The sequence below is a fragment of the Phocoena phocoena genome, chromosome 9, assembly GCF_963924675.1.
Source record: "Phocoena phocoena chromosome 9, mPhoPho1.1, whole genome shotgun sequence".
Lineage (NCBI taxonomy): Eukaryota > Metazoa > Chordata > Mammalia > Artiodactyla > Phocoenidae > Phocoena > Phocoena phocoena.
In genome coordinates this window covers 38,649,849-38,671,917 of record NC_089227.1, presented here as the reverse complement: position 1 = coordinate 38,671,917, position 22,069 = coordinate 38,649,849, and the positions used below count along the sequence as shown (strand labels likewise).

The 22,069-nt window shown below is 34.4% G+C and overlaps 1 protein-coding gene across 6 annotated transcripts in view; it reads right to left on the bottom strand.

The window, feature by feature from the left end:
- Positions 1-22,069, bottom strand: part of DGKB (diacylglycerol kinase beta) — a 645,730-nt gene that overhangs the window by 462,568 nt on the left and 161,093 nt on the right. For all 6 annotated transcript variants that reach the window (XM_065884106.1, XM_065884107.1, XM_065884111.1 and 3 more), the window contains one exon: positions 17,817-17,915. In XM_065884106.1, coding sequence (XP_065740178.1) covers positions 17,817-17,915 — 99 coding nt within the window. The remainder of the gene's footprint in view (positions 1-17,816; positions 17,916-22,069) is intronic.

Below are 22,069 nucleotides of genomic sequence, written 5' to 3'. Positions count from 1 at the left end.
TCTTTGGAACTCTTATTTTACAAATAGATAATTAAGAGTTACCTATTTATGGGTATGTGTGTGTATATATAATTGTTTGTGAATTTTGGGCACAGGAGTCCAAATGCAGTCGGTGGTTTGAAATAAAAAAGCACCCAAATAGAATAGATTAGTACCTACTGAATTTACATTCATAAAATGAATCAATAATACTCCCTGCTATGCCTATTTTTTCTCTCAACAAATATACGAACCTGTTCTAGAAATGTACCATTGTATCGTTAGTGTACCACTGCTTTCTAAAATACAGAAAAATCACTGAAGGTAATGAAAGAATATTAAAAATAATATTTAGAATTAAAGTATTACGCTGCTAAGTTTTCATTTTCATCAATCTTGGAAAAGACTTTGAATTTAAAAACTAATAAGTTATAATGAGATTTGTTCTCATCCTTTGCCCCTCTAAATATCCACTGATCTCACACCAAAGCATTTTCTAACCAGGTTAAAGTCCAATTGTGTACTCACATTAGGCTTAGATTCAATTGACTTAAAATTTTACACTGACTGCCAGTCAACCTTATCATGAACTTTCATTATGTGCATGTAATTAATTGGGTCCAACGAACAATATCAGTACTGAGTTATAGACTCTTTTCCCCCGACCATATAATTAGAATATAATTACCCACAGGATATCAGAATGATGCAAAACCTTTCCTCTAAATGCGCCCTCATTAGGAAACAAGTCTCAATGTACATTTATTCAATCAGTGTGAATTAATTAAAATGTTACTGAAATAAAAGAGGGCAGCGATAAAGAGTATCTGATATCTATTAAGAGACTATCACTTGAGATCTGCATGCACAGTTTATATTTAAACCCATTTAGCTCAAGTAGGAGCTTTGCCACGTAATGTTACATATATCCAGTATGCTAGGAAATCTGAGTAAATGAGTCAGTGTGTGCCATTGTTTTTGAAGAGAACATAATACACAATGAATACAAACATCTTAAAGAATCTGGGTAGAATTCCAAAGGCCCCACCACTCCCTGATGAATCTACAAATTTGTTACCATCAAATGGAACATATTTGGTGGACAAAAGTCATTTTTACTTGAAGTATTCAGGTAATTAGTTGTTCATCTCATACCTTTTTATTACAAGTCTGACCTATTTATTCTGATCTGGCTTAGGACATGATGGTTGGGAAAGTCTAGACTTACCAAAGCACTAACTACTTTTTTTTTTTGTTAATTGAGAAAATAGCCTCAATTACTCAGGCTAGATCAAGTGATGTCAATCGCATATTTTCTTTAAGCAGAAGGTTCTTATGCACCTAAGAATATATTCCTTTTAACAGTATGCATGGTATCATACCACACATTCCAATTACACAAAACACGGAAAAAATAGTAAATGCATAAGGAAGCCATAGGACATATGATCCACGTCCCATGGGAAGCTGCCGATTCACATAAAATCATTCTTCCTAAAAGCTATTTATCTTGGTTTCTTTAAACCTGTCATATTGTCATATGCAATAACATTTTATTGAATAAATAAATAACCATAATACAAAGGAATACTCAGCATTATTCAAGAGCGATATCATAAACAGTAGAAAAAAATTTAAAGCTATGTAGCATCTCTGTATAGTAAGATATACAGAGAATTTCAAACTTTCTATGTTGTTGCATAATTCTCCAGACATCTTTAGCTTTAGAAGTAGGTTTTATAAAACTTTATTCTGGTAATCAAAATTTGGTATTCATACTTATAAATAAATATGCAGTGGAAATTCTGAATGAGCTCTAAGATAAATTAAGCCGTCTACAAATTACTCTTTTTAATATATGCCTTAGAAGCAAACTCCAACCAATCTGTCAATTATTGCTAATTATTGCTTGTTTTTAAAGAAATTTTAACTCCATAAAGTTGTATATTCTTAAACGTTCTCAATGTATGTTATATTTACAAAATGGTATAATGTTTCTTTCAGATATTAGATTGGTCTTAGGCAAGACCAAAAACTGAAAGAAATAATGAACACACTCTTGCTAAGCAAGAAGGGAGATTACTGCAGACAGGTTTGATTTATTTTGAACATGAAAAGTTTTTTTAGAACTTCAGTAACAAAGACATGCAACTATAGTTCCTTGCTGAAAATGCTGTGATTTGACTAACATTAACTAAAGTACCACATTTACTAATGGTAATCATCACAAAAAGAACAAAAAAATTTCTAATATAATATGAACAGTTTTAAAATTGCATCTTGTAGTAAACATCAACTTTCATCTTCTGAGAATTAAGAGAGTATTTATAATATTTCACATGGACTACTGTATTACTTAATCTATATTTTTAAAAATCTGGTTTTAAATATAATTTAATATCCAGAGGAAAATGTCTTAATTCTCCCCAGAATTTTGAACTGTTCATTTAAACTCTCTAGCTGCAATACCACTTTCTTTTAAATATTAGGCATTTTACAGTACCATCTATTGGATACTTTATACTACTGCAACAACATAACAATCACAAGCTTTTCAAAATTTAGTAATAAGTATAAAATACTTCAAATGCTACTCCGGAAACTAAACACAATGCTAATTTGACATTCATTAACATTATCTCATCATTATACACTTTAAACTCAATTGTATTAGCCTATAACAATAAAATTCAATTATCATGGGTTATCAATGACTTTAAAAACATAAGCTTCCCTGTTGCATATTCATTTTGGTTTGTATTTAATATTTATATCACTGTCTGATGTATTTTCTTCTTGACTCAGGAAAAAGAGCGATGACTGTTGGAGTAAAAGAGCTGACTAAATGTTATTCATTAACTCAGGAAATATTTGTTGAGCACCTACTTCACGTCAAATTGAATTAGGTGTAGTATGTTGGCTTTCAGATCTCTGTGGAATACCCAAGAGGAAATTTACAACATGATGCTGAGTATTCGGATCTAGAGGGTTTAAGGGAGAACAAGCTTAGATATATTCAAAGGTGGTAATTGTAGCCATGAAATTGTACAAGGTAATTTATACAGAGCATAATGACATTAGAATATAGTTAAAAAATGGAAACCTAAACATATTTAAGAACAGAAAGAGGTCTAGGAGTTTAGCAATACGGATAGTGTGGCCAAAGAGGTAGAAGAAAAGCTAGTAGAAATGTCTTAGATGACAGACATATGAGACCAGACATTTCAAATACTCTCAAATGCTGCAGGGGATTCAAAAAAGATCATTCTTGGAAAGGATGTCTAGTAGATGCTTCTGGTATTCCAAGGCAGATCCTTAGTTACCTGGCCAGGGCATCTACCCTCAGCTGCTCTGAGTGTCGAGTGCTGAGAACTCCCATCTGTCCCATTTTCTGCAGAATTAGCCTTTGCTCACTGCAGCAGGCTCTCCAGGGAGCACCACCTATCCTGCAGGAGGCCACGGCTAATAATGACTGACACGGGTTACAAAATGCCAGCCCCTTGTTTTAAGTTGAGAAAAATCCTATGGTATGATTTTGTTCCAGAGCCCCCAAGGTTTAGGCCAAGGCTTAAACTCTCTCTGTGACCACTTCTTTGCTCAAAGCCTGCCTCTTTCCTCTTCTGCTTCCTCCTCCCTTAAAGATTTTCTTTTTAAAATAAAGAAACATTCCTCTCTTTATATATCACACATAACTAAATCCCGGTTCATGTTCTACTCCTTGGGAATCCAACTAAAAAGAGTGCCATTGGATTTAGGATGGATGGCCAGAATAGTTTCAGACTCATTTTACGGTCAGAAATTAGAATAATGTGGGCTGAAGAGAAAGGAGGAAATTTGACACAGCGAAGGTATCTTTACACCTGCATATACTTATGGCTACATTAAGAGGCAGGCAAAGACCACATCATACACAAATATTGAAAATAACACTGTACAGGAGAAAGAACAATTCTTCCTCTGGTATGGGTTCTTTGACAGACAAGTAACTAAGGGTATAAACAGAGAAGTTCAAGTCCTGGACTCAAATTATAGTGCTGTCAAATGCTACCTAATATGAGCATGTTGGACTACACCTTGTTTGAGTTTTTTTCAATTGGAAGCTCACAGATCAGTATATTATCAGATTGTGACTAATGCCATAAAGGGAGAAAAATGGGGAGTTCTAGGAGAGAGAGGGGCAGAAAATGCTCAAATGAAAGAAACTGGAGGAATGTAGGCCTTGGATGACTCAAGGATGTTGGAGAACTGGTAACCAAATGAAATAACTTGAGAATATTGGTGGTTGGGATGAAATAGGAGTAATGTCATAGGGAATAGAACACTAGGTGATCAGCTGTATTCCTCCAGAATTTGGGTTTCCTTGGGCAAATGAGAAGGAATTGGTGAAAGCTCCTGTGAGTATTAGGAACAGAATTTAAAATGATAGATTTTATCATCTAGACTGAATAGCAAGGAGTGGGCATGGAGGTCTCCCATAGAACTAAACTATCCTTATTCCATATAAAGGGAAAAGAGGTTGAACTAAGGAATGAACACAGGATTGAGCCAAAAATCACTTCACTATGCATGAAACTGCTGTATGGACAAAAAGTTATATATAAATTAATTCTGGCTCAGGTTTCAAGTGAAATTTGAGAATAGACAAGTTATATTTAATAGTAAAACAGAGGAAAGCATGTATCTAAATACTTCATGAGCACCACCATTTCACCTGGAATCATTAAAACCACAAAGGTTACCTTTGCAAGGCAGAATTTATTCTTAAGTGTCTAGTGGTGAAGGGACTCATTTTTACTGAACTCAAAATTTAAAACTTAGAAGATGTGAATGATATAAAGCATTTATTTCTACTGTAATGAAACCAGATCTGGATAATTGCCCTGCACTAACCCCAATCTTTCTTTGGGGGGTATAAGCAGAAATACCAACACAAAGGTATCCTTGGGAGTTTTTATGACAGTTTGGGGCCATTTGGTCTTACCAACGTTTAATGAGAATAGCCAATTTTGTACATCCTTGCCAACACTGAGTATTATCATTTTAAAAATATTTGCCAAAATGGAAGGAAAAAGTTTATTTCATTTTTCAGTTTGATAGTCTTGAATATTTATAAGCTTTAGGTTTTAAAACTATTTTTTAGTTATTTGCATTAATATTACAAAACAGGGCTTTTTTGTTATAATGCTTATGTTTATCTTGATTTGTAAATTTTGGTCTTTACCATTTTCTAAAGAAACTTTTGATTGGCCAAAGCTGTCAACTTTTTATTTCTCTTTTTAGGAGAAAAGATAAAAAGGCCTTCTAAAGGCAAAAATTAAATCTTCAATCCATGTTTGATTTATTTTGGAATAGGTATGAAGCAGAATTTATCTTAATTTAGCTTCCCATATGGTTATACAGTAATCTCAACTCCCCTAATCTCCACTAGCCCCTACCAGATTTGATATGCGACCTTCATCATATACCATACCATTACATAGAGTTCAATGTGTTTTAGACTTTCTACCAGTTCTTTGTATCTCCTAGAGCCACTATTACATCATTTTGATCACTGTAGCTTTAGTAAACATATTCTTAACATTTGTTAAAACAGGTCTTTTCTTACTACTCTTCTTTCTCAGAATTTACGTTTGTGCACATTTATTCTTCCAGGCAAACTTTGGAATACTTTTGTCAAGCAAAAAACATTACATGGAAATTGAATTAAGTAGATGAGTGAATGTGAAGAAATGTAGGTCCTTTTTAGTTCAACTTGATTTTCTTCAGTATACTTAGACTTAAGAGAATACTTTTAATTTTTTGTTTAGGGGTAGCAAGGTCTCCTTCAACCTTGTTTTCATTCTCCTTTGTACTATAGGAGATTTTCTTAACCTTCTCCTCCAAATACTGATTCAGTTGTTCTCAATGCTGACCTTTCCCTATGCAGATACTGATACATTTTAGTTTCTGATAAGGCTTTACTTTTTTCTCTACATTCTTAACCTTCTAGATATCCCTTTCAAATCAGTATACTGTGAAAGAGATGTTTTCTTTAGTATCCTTGGTCATGTAAAATTATTAACATTTTCACCTGCTTGCTGCAATGAATCTTCATGTATGACATCCTTCTAACTTTTAACTGCTATGCATGTTTCTTTGTTTTCTTGTTGCAGAATTATTACTATTTTATTTTGGCAATAGGTACTTATTTACACTAAAATGCACTTTGGCCATAAGCCATCAGTCTGCATGACAGTTGTTATAAAAAAGCAAAACCAAAGGAAACAAGTACTATACCAATTAGAGCAATATTATTGAAGTGTAGTCCTGTACCAATACAACTTCACATTGAAGAAATGAATCTCGGGTCTTAGTAATAACAGTAACAAGAAAAAAGTGTTCCTCTAAGTGAATGGTTTTTCTTAAGTTGTGAGTCTTCACAACTTAAAACAATTGTCAAGCCAATATTTCCCCCCTTTTCCAAAGGCTACTTTGGAAATTTGCAAACCACCTCTGTCAACTTTTTAGGATACTGTGATATGAATTTCTAAGTCTAACTTAATTTTGGCACAAACTTATTATGTTTTATATTGCTGCTTATTGTATATTCACATAAGCTGCCTTGAAAATTGTTGGTAAGAAGTTGTAGAATAACAATTCACTAATAGATAATCTTGCCTCCTCACTTTTGAATCAGACATATATGATACCCTTTATTTTGTTTGAGTCTATTTTATAGATTTTAAATTTTGAATATTTTTAATCCTTCTTTAGATAATGCTTATTTTTGTCTACATGTTTTAGATCTCTATCACATTTTCACTTAGCTGAACTTCCAGTTTATGTCATAGCCTTTTGTTTTTGACCTTCTGTAAATCATGACAAAACCAAGAACGTACATGTTTCTTTCCTTAAAAAATTATTATAACTTGCTCTGGATACAGCAACATTTTAAGCATAAATTATCATAGAAACTTGTAGGAGTATTTTTTTAGCCTATTAAAAAATAAACTAAAACTTCTATTTAGAGTCCTAAAAATAGAATTCTATTATATTCATTAGGTAAAAAGTATCATTAGCCATGATATATGAACTTATTCTTTTATATTAGATCCTGCTTATGGGTATACATATTCTATATAATATAGCCTAGGTTAGCATAAAGATGGGCTATAAACCAATAAAACCAATCTAATTAAGACAATGTAACAGATAAATGGTTCATCTCACAATGCAGATGATGGAATCATCACTTAGTGGTGCTGGGGCGTTTTCAGATTTCTTTTACTATGTGCCTTTAAAGTGTATGTACATGGAAGACTATGCCCAACCAAAATGGATCTACACATATTTTATAAACATTATCGCTCTTTAGTGCTGAATATATCCTTCATTGGATTTTGAAGCAGAAAATGATAGGCAAAAAAATAGAAGAACATTAAGAATTTAATTCTACATACTTAAAAAAATAAATAAAAAGCAGGTATCCTTTATGTATAATACCATGAAATTGAGTCTGAGTTAGAGTTTCAAAATATGGGGAAAAAATGAGATTCCTTCTTGCCTATCATTACTCTGATGACAATTATGAATTGATCTATAATGAATATTAATTAAATGAATATTAAGTAATGACATTGATGAAACATTATTGAGCACTGACAATGTGCTTTATCCCACTCTTTAGACAAAAAAGAAAATTGCATAGGCACAAACCCATGGTACCTTACATAAAGAATTTTCAAGAAAATAGATGACTTCAGTTACTATGGTTAAGGTTAAAGAGGTAAATGGAAAAGAAGAGTGAAGCAGCTGAAATGGATGTTAAATAAAACCTGAAGCTCAGTGCGGCAAGTCACAACCTTAGCCAACTGTTCACACCTCTCCACCAGGCTCTCCTCACTTCTGGGAGCTCTCTAACTAGTTCAGGAAATAAGGTTACTGAGAATTCAATATCCAACTTTCAGAATTACAGAGAATTCGAATATCTCCCTCCCTCTTTTAATTAGCTGATGTTTGGTATTGAAGTTGTCATTATTAACTGTTGCTGGTTAGGGTTAAGTGAAAGATAAGACAGGAAGAGGCCATAATCCTTGGACCATGAGAAAGAAATGCATGCTATACTGCCACTCCCTAACAGGCCCCTGACATCACTGAGGAGTAAACACATGCTCGAAGGAAAGATTTAACATACTCTATGCTATTTAAGACTTACCATATCTACAATGAATAATTTAGTAGAATTCTTATAATAGTGGAAGAGCAAGCAAGATCGGAAGAAGAGGAAAAGTTAATGTAGACATATGGTTCTCTGAGGGTGTTATACCTAGAGATACATAGATTGCTGCTTCAGCAACACCATCACTTGGCCAAGTTTACAGAGTTACAGTAAAGAAGAGAGAGAGGTAGAACTGGAACCATCTGAATCAGATCTAAAGACTATGTTTAAAATTTATATTTTCTCAATAGTTTTGTTTTCCTTTCTCTGATCTAACAAGTTTTATCATTTATCTTGCTGGCATTCTTAAAGGTTAATTTAAGGTAATATAGGGTATTATAATAAGAGAAAGTATTCCAGGAAGAACACACCACAATTGGTCCAAAAGAAGCACAATGATGAACATATTCTTTGTTTTATATCACTTCCTGCCAATGAACACTATATTTACTGTATATTCTGATATCATGTCTGTTTAAAAGTAAGATAAAATAATCCCACCAAATTCGTTTTTTAAATGTTTAAATAATTAATAGTTTATCGTAAAACTAACTTTTGGCTTTAGGATTCATTTCAAGCACTGTGTTCCTGATTCGGAGATGTGTTTACAGTACAGAAAGAACTAAACAAGTGTGAAATCTGACTCATTTGAACAACCAAATAAGTACATTTTGGGAAAAAACGATACTTTCCAGTATAGATTAGAGAGTAACTTGGAGAAGCCACTCTTCATAAAGATGTTCACTAAGGTGTTATTTATGAGATTAAAATAAGGAATTGCAAACATGCTAAATATAAACACTGTTTCAACTGAATTATAATATCTTCAACTAATGAGATATTATGCAGCCATTAATAGCGATGTTACATAGTATACAGAAATACATAAGCACTTAATGATATCAGTTTAAATGTAAAAATAGGGTGTCACATGATATGTCAAGTTTAATTACAAAAATGCCAAAATATACATTTAAAAATCAAGAGGCAAACTTTAATAGTGGTTCTATTTATACATTAATAATGGTTCCTATATAACTGCTTTAGAGATTTTTAAATGTCTTCCTTTTCAACTTATATTGTTTTTATAAATTTTATTTAATAAATGCATAGTTCTCTTTTAATAAAGGGTTAAAATTCACTTTCTGGTTCAACATAATGCTTACAATAGTAGTAATATTAGATGATAACGACTGAGAACTTATTATATTTAGGCATAGTTCTAAGAAATTTTCATGAATTAATTCACTTAAGTCCATTTTCCAGATGGAATGCATAGGAACAAAATGTTAATAACTTGTTTCACGTCTTAAAACTAGTGAAAAAGCCAGGGCTCAAAAACAGACAGTATACTGCTAGCTTTAATTGGGTTGAACCAATTCACTCTCACACTTGCAAAGTATGAACAATCTGATTGCTTCGTGTCCTTTCCAAACTTAGGATTTTTAATTATCTTAATCATCCTGATGGGTGTGTAGTGTTATCTCTTGAGATTTAAACATGCACTCTCCTGACGAGTAAAGATGGTGAGCATATATTCATATGTTTATAGGTGATATGTGTATATATATTTTATTCAAATGTTTCTTTAGATCTTTTGCCCTTTTGGATTAGATTGTTTGTGGCTTATCATTGGTTTATGTAAATTATCTTTATATTCTGGACACAAATCATTTGTCACCAGGCTGTAACCACTTGAAATAACTTGCCTAGAAATCCAGAGTTCATGCTAGAAACTTAAGTTTCTGGTCTTCTATCCTTTCTGGCTATCACCATCCCACGCTTACTTCTGCTTTCTTTCTCTTCAATTGATCTTCCATACTTCATTTCTAAAACTTTTCATTGGGGTCTCTGGAAACTTTGCTCGAAACAAACTAATTATTCTTTCTTTCTAAGTCCCTGCCACTGCCTCTCTAACACTTCCGAGGTTGCTCATTCTCTCAAACATTACTTGTTCTATTGTTTTGATCGTTTTGTGTTTGTTTGGTTTGGTTTTGGTTTTTGTGGACTAGCTTGGCTCTGCATTAAAATCATCATTCTTCCAGCCCCAAAGTAGAAACTCTTATCATTTGAGACTCACGGAATCCAATAGTTCTCCCCTCTACTCTTATTCGTTACTGTGATACAGCAACCTTTCCACCAAGACCCTGTAATCATCCCAGGTGGTTTTATGGACAAGATGAAACAGACCATGCCCAGAGTTCCTTGACCTCCTAACACCTAGCGAACCTCCTCTCTGCACACCAGCTGAGCCACCCAGATCCACGGCTGATTCTGAAATCACATCTAACCCTAATATTCTGCTCTCTGCTACAATCTTCTCTCCTGTTTCCCTCATTTTCTTCCTCTGTTGGTGTTTTCTGATGATTTGCCTCACAACCCAGTAATTATATTCTCATATCTCCTCTGCTCCCTGCTTTAAATTGGTTGTAATTCACACTGTTAGCCGAATTATCTTTCCAAAACAAAATCTGATCATGTAGTCTCTTATTTATACTGGATAAAGCCCAAATCCTTGACAAGAAAGGTCAGGCTTATCACCATCTCAGACCTTGTCTTGCCTGTCTCTCCACACCTCACCTTTACTCATACGACTTAATAAACATTTTGCTGTTTCAAGATCTCACTCTGTACTCTCTTATTTCTGAGGCTATTCATATAAAGTTCACTTTGTATTTGCTGGCCAAATTCTTGTTTTATTCAAGATTCAGCTCAGACATCATATCTTCAAGAAAGTTTTCATTTACTCTTTGAATTACACTCAGGATAGATGAAGATTCTCTTCACTAAAGCCTCAGTAAGTTAATATTTACCTCACGATAATATGTAACCTCCCTGCCTGTCTTGCCCAACAGACTCGAAATTACAGTAAATAAAAGAACTGTTCTTATCTGAATTTTTAGCTCCAGTTACTTTAATAAAAGCCAGTGGAAGGAAGGAAGAAAGAAAGAAGGAAAGAGAAGAAAAAAACAAAAGGAAACTGGCACTGAAGATATTGTAAATAAAAATAATGTACATTTATTATCAGTAATGATCTTAAAAATTCTTTAAAGGCATAGTCGTAACAGTTATATGAAGAGTGGATACTTAAATGTAAAAAACCCAAGTTTAAAGTAATCAACATTACATGATGTATTTTATCAACTTTACTAATATATGTTGATGCAGAAAATTATTAATAATTAACCCCTTATTTACAGACTAGAACCTTGCTTTTAAATTATAATGTAAAATATTTTATAAAAAGAAAACTAAATCACAGAGCTAAATATAATAGAAATGATTTTAATGATGATCTGCTTTTGCTGTTCAAATATAAAATTTAAAAAGCTACTTCTTCATGAGACATCTCAAGTATTCATTTGTTGACAGCAGCAGAATTAATTGAATAAAAGCCTAACCCAAATTGAAGAATCAGTATAAAAACACGTGTAATCACAGAGACCCAGTTAGCCTGATAATTTAAAAAATACATAAAATTTATAATGAATGTAAGACTACACCACAGCTCTAGAGAAGTTGATCAAATATACAGCTTCCACTATAAAATTATTCTGAGAATCAGAGGGACTCTATCTAGCTTATTCTATTGATTTCTGGAAACTAAAAAAGTTATATACTAACAAAAATAGTTTTAAAGTACTAAATGAGGCTAAATTTTTCTAAATTTTACTAATTTTTTCTTACAGTGAAGAAAAATTTATGAAAAGGACAACAACAGACTTACAGATTAGCACACAGAAATAAACACACATCCCATCATCATGTTCAAATGTCAGTATAAACTGAACTCTACTCTTCTCAAGGATAGAAGATAAAACATGATAGTAATAAGGCTCATAGGGTTCGAAAGATAACAAACCATGATAAACAGAGCAGAGGGGGACTTCTGTCAGGTAATGAAGTCATCTCCAAAAACATACCTTTTTTGTTACAACGAGGGAATTTCATATAATTTTTTTTAAAGCCTTTCAGTGCAGGTTGATGACATAATGGTGAGTCCAAATTTAATTAAAGCAAATCTGTGAGGGACTAGCACAACATGGACCAAGTCTGTCTTGAGTTAGGGGTAAAACTTGGAACATAAAGAAGTGGGCAAACTGCATGCTCATCAGGTCATGTTTTATGTGAAACTGCTACAGTTTTTTGCGTTGACATTTGATTGGGATTGGACAGCAGAGATTTCTGAGTGTGATCCAAAAAAAGAATCAGGAATGCATTTTTGATGGAGTCCATCAAAGGCAGAACATCTGTTTTGACAATCAATTGGTAAAGGTTAATGGCCTTTTCCGGAAATCAAGTTGTTGATCAAGAGTCCTGACTGACTGCATTAGATTCACTTTCTACTTGTTTGGAGGTGGGATGAGCTATGCAATACCTCTGTAAACAGTTCAGAATTATCTTCAATATGGCAGTAAATAGACTGTGGTTCCAATCATTTTTTGCTGGAAAATTCTCAAAGACAGCATTATAAGTACCTAAACGTGGTCACAAAGAATCTTGATAAATTTTAAGCAATGAAGCTTTTTGTGACAGTATTCTCAAAATATACTAGAAGCCAACTGCAACTCCAGAAATCCGTGATTATATTTGATGTATGGAATCACTGATTACATTTCTATTTTAATTTCAGAGTAGTTGGTTTTAATCCATTTTTGTGGCCATAAGCATCATCAAGACAAATTATTTGTGGAATCCTATTTAATTATTTGTGGAATCCTATTTTAGTGCATGCTTATAAAAGCAGGTCATCAGTGCAAAGAAGATGCTGACCTTGCTAATCTTCATAACAGGTGAGCACGTACGTACTGAATCATTAAAGTTAATAAGTGTTGAGGAGGGATTGAGGGATGAAAAGAGAGGTACAGAAATTTTAAACAATAAATAAAAAAAAATAATACCTGAAGAGATGTTCTAAAATATAAGAAGACTGCTGCTATGGACCTCGACCTTAAAGTGTGTCATTAAAATGCTTCAACCAGCAAAAAGGGATCTGTAATGAGTTTATATTGCTCATTGAATAACCAATTCCTGACCACAGGGTCAAAAGCAAGGGATAAAAAACTTCAATAAAATCTTATGTCTTAAGTTCTTCATTTCATATTTTCTAGAATAAGCTAGAAATGATATTGATGACCACTTTGCAATAATTGAGTTTGAAACTCACCTGCTCTTCTTAGAGAACATGATCATGAAAAACTCATATTATTTGTGAGGACTAACTGTTTTCCTTCAATGAAATTTTAAAAATTTACAGCAGGTGATACAGTGTGAAATCATTCCTGGGAAGTTAATGAGAGTTCACAAATTGAAAAGCTTCCTGAGCCCATCAGTTGTAGCATATTAAGCAATTTTGTGTGCAAAACAACTTTATTAATTTGTTTAAAGTTTTAGTATTTAAACAGTTAATGAGTTTAAGAGTCAATGTACTTATTCCATGATTGGAAAGTAAACTTTAATTTCTACTTAGCAAGGCAGCAAGGTAAAGTGATTCAGGCTAATTTATTGACATGTACAAAACCACAAGGACTTCAAAGAGCAGGTGTACTTAGAGAATTACAAGTAGTTCAAATCCTTGATTCTAGTGTGTAAGGTGGTGTGTGAGGGATTAGACGGGTTGGTCCAGTTAAAGAGCCTTGTTTACCATGCTAGAGAGTTTGGCATTGATGTAAAATACTTTAAATATTTAAGAAGGAAAATATTTTATTGTATTTTTGAAAGTGGATCCAGGGAGTAGTATCGAGAATGCAAAGAAAAGAGGAAATTCAGAGATTATGCTATTAGTACTAGGAGAATTCTGGAGAACAACTTTTGGGTGACATATGCGACAGTTACAGTTGGGCTGAAGAAAAGAGAAAGAACATCAGAATAGGCTGTCTAATGATTAATTTGATAATCAAGATGAGGCACCAATTATAATTCTTAGGTTTCTGGCTTGGGAAAGTTGGGGAATGAAGGTTCTAGATAAGGCAAATAGGAGAAGGCCTATATTGGGATTTGGAGAAAGGGCAGAAATGATGAGCTCGGGGTATGAGCTCTGGGTCTTGGGTTCCGATCGTTCTTGAGTTCCGGTCCTGAATTGTCACTTCATAGCCATGTGACGTAGGAAATTACTTAATCTGTTTCTCAGTTTCCGCATAGGTAAAATAGAGATAGTTACAACATTTACCTTATGGTGCCGCTGTGATGATTAAATTAATTCATACAAATCATTATCAATAACTGCAAACCCTTCATAATCTCAACTGTTTGTTACCTCACTCATTCTTGTAACTTGACACCAAAAACCTTGATTCCAGCTATCTTTTTTTTTTTTTTTTTGCGGTACGCGGGCCTCTCACTGTTGTGGCCTCTCCCATTGCGGAGCACAGGCTCCGGACGCGCAGGCTCAGTGGCCATGGCTCACAGGTCCAGCCGCTCTGCGGCATGTGGGATCTTCCCGGACCAGGGCACGAACCCATGTCCCCTGCATCGGCAGGTGGACTCTCAACCACTGTGCCACCAGGGAAGCCCCCCAACAATCTCTGATTCCATTGTAATCCACAATGTATTTTCCTAACACCCCTTACTGTACTTCACTCTTCATGTCCTCACTTCCTTGTTTCCCAGCTTAATTTCCATGGCCAATCCCTATAATTACTCCCTTGCTCATACTCTCAACTCCTTTGCTTCTCTCTCATTTCATCATATTGGGCAAAACACAGTCTCGTTAAGGCTGCCCCATGCCTATTCTACTCCTGGGCCTAGAACGTAACTGGAGAAATATGACTGAATGTGACCAGAGAAATATACCCATCCAAGCTGACTGATCTTGTTCTAAATCCACAGTTATTAACAGGAAGAGACTTTTCATTATTCCCTGGCAATCATATGGTATTTCTTGATCCACGTAGCTCCCACTCTCCCAGGTGACTCGTGTGTAACTCGTTCCTGATCCTCAAAACTCTCATACCGTCTTTGCTCTTAGCAATGACCCACCTTCCTACTTTTCTAAGAAAATCTAAGTGTCATATCTTTATTCCATTGTTACCCCCTGAACACACCAGTTAGATTGATTGTTCTTTTAAACATGTAAGTCAGATCACTCTCTCTTTTGGTCAAAAGCCTCTAATGGCTTCCAACTTCTTTCACAAGAAAAGCTAAGGACCTTAGAATAGCCTAAATTGTCCTACACATATGAAAATCTTAAGACATATTTCACCTTCTCTACTAATATTCCCCCTGCAGAAGGAGACCCAGTCACTAATTTCTTTTATGCACTTCAGCTATGTCAGGCTTCTCCTGCTTCTGAGTCCTTGCTTGTCCTTCTTTGGTGACGACTCTGTCTACAAAGTGCTGGCCCCAGAGAGCCACATCGATGACTCCCTCACATTCCTCAACTCTTTACTCAATTATTTCCTTGGTGAACTCTTAACTACTTCTTTTATAATTGTAGTTCCAGCATTTCTTCTCTTCTTTTCCTACTTTAATTTCGTCCTTTAAGCTTTACATACCACCAGTAATTTAATATAACCAGGTATTAAATACTGTACTTATTGCTTTGTTTATTGCCTATTTCACTCCACCGGAATGAAGACTCTACGAAGGCAAAGATTTGATTTGGGTTTTTACTGTTTTTCCTTCTACTGTTAATACTACTGGGTACATACTAGACATTCAATAAATACTTTTTGATTAATATATTTAGCATAGTAGCTGGTAGAGTATATGTGCTCAGTAAATAAGTTGCTGTGATTATTTATAATAATGATAACATATCAGGCACGTAAACAACATGGAACCTCCAGGTTTCAGCACTTGAGATTCAGAATAGGAGGAGGAACTTAATATAAATTAATACGGTAATGAAATAAATAAATAAACAAGATCCTCCTGGGAAAAATTGTAAGAGCAGAAAGCTGTGGCATGTGAGGGCAGGGCGTACGGATGAGCCAACATGGGGCAGGTTGAAATCTTGAAAGCTAGGAAAGATATTAAAAGGAAGTATCCAGAGAAGCAGAAGAAGAATAAGGAGACGATAGTATAATGGGTGTCAAGGTAAGGTAGACACTCGTGGTTAGCAGTGCCTAATACTTCAGAGTATATAGTACCAAGGAAATGATAACGTAGCAAATGTCGAGCTACAAATCATGATAAATACCACAGGAAGATTTAATGAATGAAAATAAATCTTCAGAATCAAAAGTATCTACAAAAGCAATGAAAGAGTTTGCAAGATTGTTAGAGACAGGACTATTCATTTAACCCATGTTCTTTACCTTTGATTCTCTCAAAGAAAGCAAGGATGGAATAATAAAAGAATGTATGTCATGTTTGAACTTATAAGACCAGAGGTTGATATAAGTAGGCCAAAGAAGTAGTCTCACTGAATTGAACAGGGCTTTATACCTAGATAGCTGGATAACAGAATGACATAATAGATTTCTTCTTATAGTTAAAATCTGAGCACAAAGATGCATCTAAAACAGTAAAATTACTACACTTCTTAAAGAGAATGCAAATATATAAAAATTTTATAAGTTCTTTCTCTTTAAGAAAACACTACAAAAGAACATAATAAAAAATTCATCTAAAATGTATTTTAATATGGCTCTCATTATTTTTAATTAATCTTATTTACTACAAGATGTATAATAAATCTTACATGAAGAAAGGAAATTTAGAATTAGTTACTGCTCTCCTCAGCTCCATGGAGGTATTTACTTCTGCTTTATACTTGCAGTTTGAGAAGAGAGTTTTATTTTTTTTAAATAAAGGAATTTAGATACAACCAGCATTTTACAGATAATTACAAAATGAATCATAAGTGGGTACAAATTGAGTAATTTGATTAATTTCTAAGTTGACCTTTAGAAAAGTATTTGTCTAACATTTCTTACTTGTTGTATTTTTATTATATCAAACTGAAGTTCCAGCTAGTTAACTTCCATGTTGTTTTAAAAAAATGAGAACTGTGTTATAGATATGATAGTTTGTTTTGTAAAATAACTGTTTCACTTTAGAAAAAATCTGGATTTTGAAATGTGATATGAATATTATCTTTGAATAGCTGCTTCTCTTTCTATCAAGATTTGTTCTTTACAGGATTACCTCACTTACACATTTTTCCCTTGTATATTTATTAAATCAAGGAATTATTTTGCAGGTAAATTTATTGCTCACTAATGAAAGATAAAATACACCTAATGGCAGTTCGTAACTCTCTTCAAGGTGTGTGTCCTCATTCTAAGTCGCCTCTGACTCAGGTGAAAGACCTCCCGACTGCAGATACATAATGTGCATCACCAGCAAAACTGTCCATAAGAATAACTTCATTATCTGGGAAGCCAGATCTATAAAACATGTAAAATGTGGAAGTGTTCTTCCCATACAATTTCTGGTAACTACAGCATGACTACGTGATAAAACCTGAGTCAGCTTCAGTTACAGCATACCTTACTAAGACGTTTATTGTACCATGAAGGAAAAAGGAAATATAGTGGGCAAAGGGGTATTTTCTGAAGCCATGAGGTATTTTAGGTCTATTGAGTTCTGCCCTGATCAATGGAAAAATGATCTCTGGAAGCATTGAGTGGTAGAGTGTACCAGTTAGTCACAGACACCCCAAGTTATAGCAGAATGATGAGAAGGAAAAACTCACCAGTACCACTGGACAAATTGTTGTAGGTGGTAAAATATGGTCCTTCAAAGGTCCACAGTCACATTCAGGTTTCAGATGAGAAGCACATTTATTATGCAGCTAGGAAAGGAGAAAGAGGACACTATCAAATTTTGCATGGCAACAGCAAACATGAAGCAGATTATATTTTGCCCAAGATACAGCAAATATATTTAAAGAATTACAAGAACAAACCAACAAGATCATAAAGGGATTCATACTACATTTGCCCTTATATATATTCTACCTTAAATAAACTGTTTAGCAACTTCCGTGACCCAGCCTACACATTTTCCAATTCTCAGAAATGTTTATATTAGATATGCGCTTTAGGTTTTCTACCAAAAAGCCTGATTCCTTTGAGAAACACACATTATTGTCCATTACAGTCCTTCCTTGGCTTATCTGTTAGCATAATCTTGAAACTACTATGCACTGTGGATGCTTTTTTTTTTTTTTTTGACCCTCCTGTTTTCTCAAAGTCATTCCAAAGTGCACAGCTCAGTATGGGGCATAATTGATCCCATCATTAGTTTTAACTTTCTAATTCAATATGTAAATGTAGCCAGAGATTCATCTCAGTAGGAGCAGGATATAAATATAAGAAGACGATTATGATTATAAAAATTTATATTTATCAGCTCTACATTAAGTATGTGTATAATCATGTAACATGTTATTTCCTTTTCTACATGTAAAAATCTAAGCTGGTATTTTTATCAACCTTGTCACAAGTTTAAATTAAGGTGTTATAACATAGTATATTAAATAGTGATTTTTTAAAAATTGAGATGATAATTCTTATTGGAACCATACAGAATTGCTAAAGTAGTAGTTGTTTAAAGGCATCTGCGGGTATATCTGCCCCCTACTACCTATCAGTTTAATATAAATATCCATACTTTAGAAAAATTATACATATTAATAAAATAACGTCTCGTTCAAAACCAAAAAGGAGCTGCTTCATTTTTCAGTTTTGAATCCAAAGCCACCCCGTTTACGTCATGATTACATTAATTAATTTCCGCAACAAACCTACCTTTGTAACAGTTAATTAACAACCAACCATAGGAGTCTAATGGGGTTGATCTACTGTTAGCAATAGTATAGCTCACCACTATTGAAGGGGTATTTCTGTTGTCCTTGAATCTAAAACATCTGTCACGTCCTGCCTTGGAGTTAAGGCTACTTGCACAGTAATTAACTCACACTAGGCCACATAACATGAAATAAAAGTATCTTTACACATTCATCAATAATTAGCAGCTCTGCTTCTCCGTGGATGTAAACTCCTTTTGAAAAAGTGGTTTAATCTTATCAGGCATTGCTGATCTTTGTCAAGAGGCAGGAGGTATTGAAGATAAAGAAGCAGTTGAAGTCACATGCAAAATAGGAATAAATTAACAGACACTCACTTGGCAAATGCAAATGCATAGTTTCCTCCAAATAAAATCAGTGACTGGCTTAAATATATTAATTTATTGGACTTAATTTTCTTAGAATAAATCATGGCCCTGAAATTTTGGATTTAAACCAATAGATTACCAAGTGTTGCAGGTTAAATTGGTCTTTCCCCAACTGATTTCCTAAATCCTAGTACTTGTGAATATGAACTCATTTGGAAATATCTTTGTAGATGTATTCAAGTTCAGTTGAAGTTATACTGAATTAGGTTGGGTCCTAATCCAATGACTGGTGTCCTTATAAGAAGAGAGAAATCTGGACATAAGGAGACAGATATGAAGGGAAGAAAGCCATGTGACAACGGAGGCAGAGATTTGGTGATGGAGCCACAGACCAAGGGACACCAAGGATCGTGGGCCACTAACAGAATCAGGAAGAGGCGAGGGAGTATTCTTCCTTACAGCCTTCAGAGGGAGCCTGACCCTGCTGACATCTTTACCTTGGGTTTCTAGCCTCCAGAACGATGAGAGAATAAATTTCTTTTCTTATTTTGTGGTATTTTGTTATGGCAACCCTAGGAAACGAATATACCAATCATTATGAAAATTGAACCCAAACCAAAGACAGGCTGTGTGTTCTGAAGACTCTTTTGTAATGTGGTGTCACAGAGAAAAAGCTTCTGATTTTTGAGCATGTACCACCTATTTAAAACTGACAATGCAAGGCTCTACGAAGCCTCTACAAATAGAGAGATGTAAGAAAAAAATTCTGTCTGTACGCATTGAGAAAGTACTGATTTTCACTCTTGACTGTAGTTAGTGAAGCTTTACATGCAACTCTGAAGGACAGAGATGCAGGGCACTGACCACAGGTACATAAGCTGAGGGCCTCAGCCTCCTCCATGCCTCCATACCATGTGTTTCTAACAATCTACAACTGATATGATAAGGGATGACTAACCTCTCTATACAGTTATTTGAGGGTTACCAGATGTAAGGAAAGATAACAAAGATGACATGAATTTAATGACAGCTTTTTGGCATTTAGGCTAGTTTCCCAGCAGGAGGTAAAAAAAAAAGGAACTGACGACTCAGGTAGAATCACACAGTTGATAAGTCAAACAGAATGTGTGTGTAAAGGGTAACTCTTCGTATTGAAGTTGGAGGGTTTCAGAGCATAGGTACCAGCAAATGGTCCTATGAAATACTGCTCTCTGCAGAGCTAAATAAAACCAGCATGGCATTGTCCAGCTTGATTGTCACGTGGTCCATATTCCCAAGTTTTGTCTAGGCAGCTGCAAGGCAGAGTCTTGCAAGAACATAGGCATATAGCAGGGTCTACAAGGAGGTGAGTAACCATATCATCATCAGTGAAACAGGGAGACGCAGTGCAAGAAAATTCTCCTCCCCAAGAAGTCTGTATTAACTAATAATGTGCAAGGTGCCTTATACTTTTATGAAGACTGGAGTCTGGAAGCTGCTAAATATAGTTGGATGTCCATCAACATCATGAAATTATTTATAACCAGGAGTGTCAAACCAGAGGACACCATGTTGGAAAATACGGATCATTCCACAATGTGTATAGCAGGTCTAGTGCATTTATCATACTGCTCAGAGACATACTTGAGGACAAAATATAAAATGTGAAACCCAGTGAGAAAATGCTTATAGTTCCCAGGACTATTTATTAAGATTAAAAGCGAACCTCATTTTTGCTGTGAAACTAAAACTTCTGCATAAAGTCTCTTTTTTAAAAAAAGAGCAAATATCAACAAAATAGAAACCATATAATAGAATTTAAAAGGTACTTTCCCCCAAAACTACCCCAAAACGGGTTATGTTCTGTTTCTTGATTAGATGGTGGCTACACAGGGTGCTCATTTGTGGAAAACTCATTGAGCTCTACCCTTAAGATATTTATACTTTTCTGCGTGTATGTTATTTTTCAATATAACTGTAAAAAGGAAAAAAAAAGTGAATATAACCAGCAATAAAAACAAGTTGCTTACACTGGTCACCACGACATTTTACAGAAAAAGACACAGCACAGCTGAGTCCTTCTCAGTGTCAATAAGATACTGAAGTCTGACAATTGTCTTAAAGATAACCCAGATCCCAAATCAGCAAAACAGAAAAAGCCTCATCAAGAAGAGAAATAAACTAGAACACTGATGAATCCTGCCTCTTAAATGCAATGGCCAATGAAGCCCCAGAGAAAGGAAATCGTTACCTTTTTAAAAGTGTTTTTATTTTTGTTCACATCTACCTCTGCATTTTTAAAGAGTAAGGCATAAAAATCTCAGGTTGTTATTTTATTATATGTACAGAAACGTCCATTCATGTTAAGGGAATCAGTCCCTTATCTAGGAAATTCATAAAATATAAACCAGCTATTCCTGGAAGTGAATTAAATACTTGGAAATAATTTCAGAGTTTACGACAATTTCCAATAGCACCTAATTTAGAGCCAGGTCTATGTTTATTGAAAACAGCTGTCTCAATTTAGGAAGAAAAAGAAAATGTGTGAATGATGTGTGTGTGTGTGTGTGTGTGTGTGTGTGTGTGTGTGTGTGTTTACTGGATGGAGTTGAGAAAAGAGTGAAGGCATTGTATTGAGAAGAAAGCAATGTAATCTAAGAAGTCAAAAGGGAGAAAAATAGAAAAAAAAATTTCATGAGAATTTGGAGTCAAAAAAGAAATAAATCATTTTCCTACAGAAAAATGAAGTGACCAGATTTAGAGGCACATTTGCTGGTTTATATACATTTTTTCTAACATTTTGCCATTTCAGGGTGCTGCCTTAATGCTGGCATTGGCTAAAGCATGAAC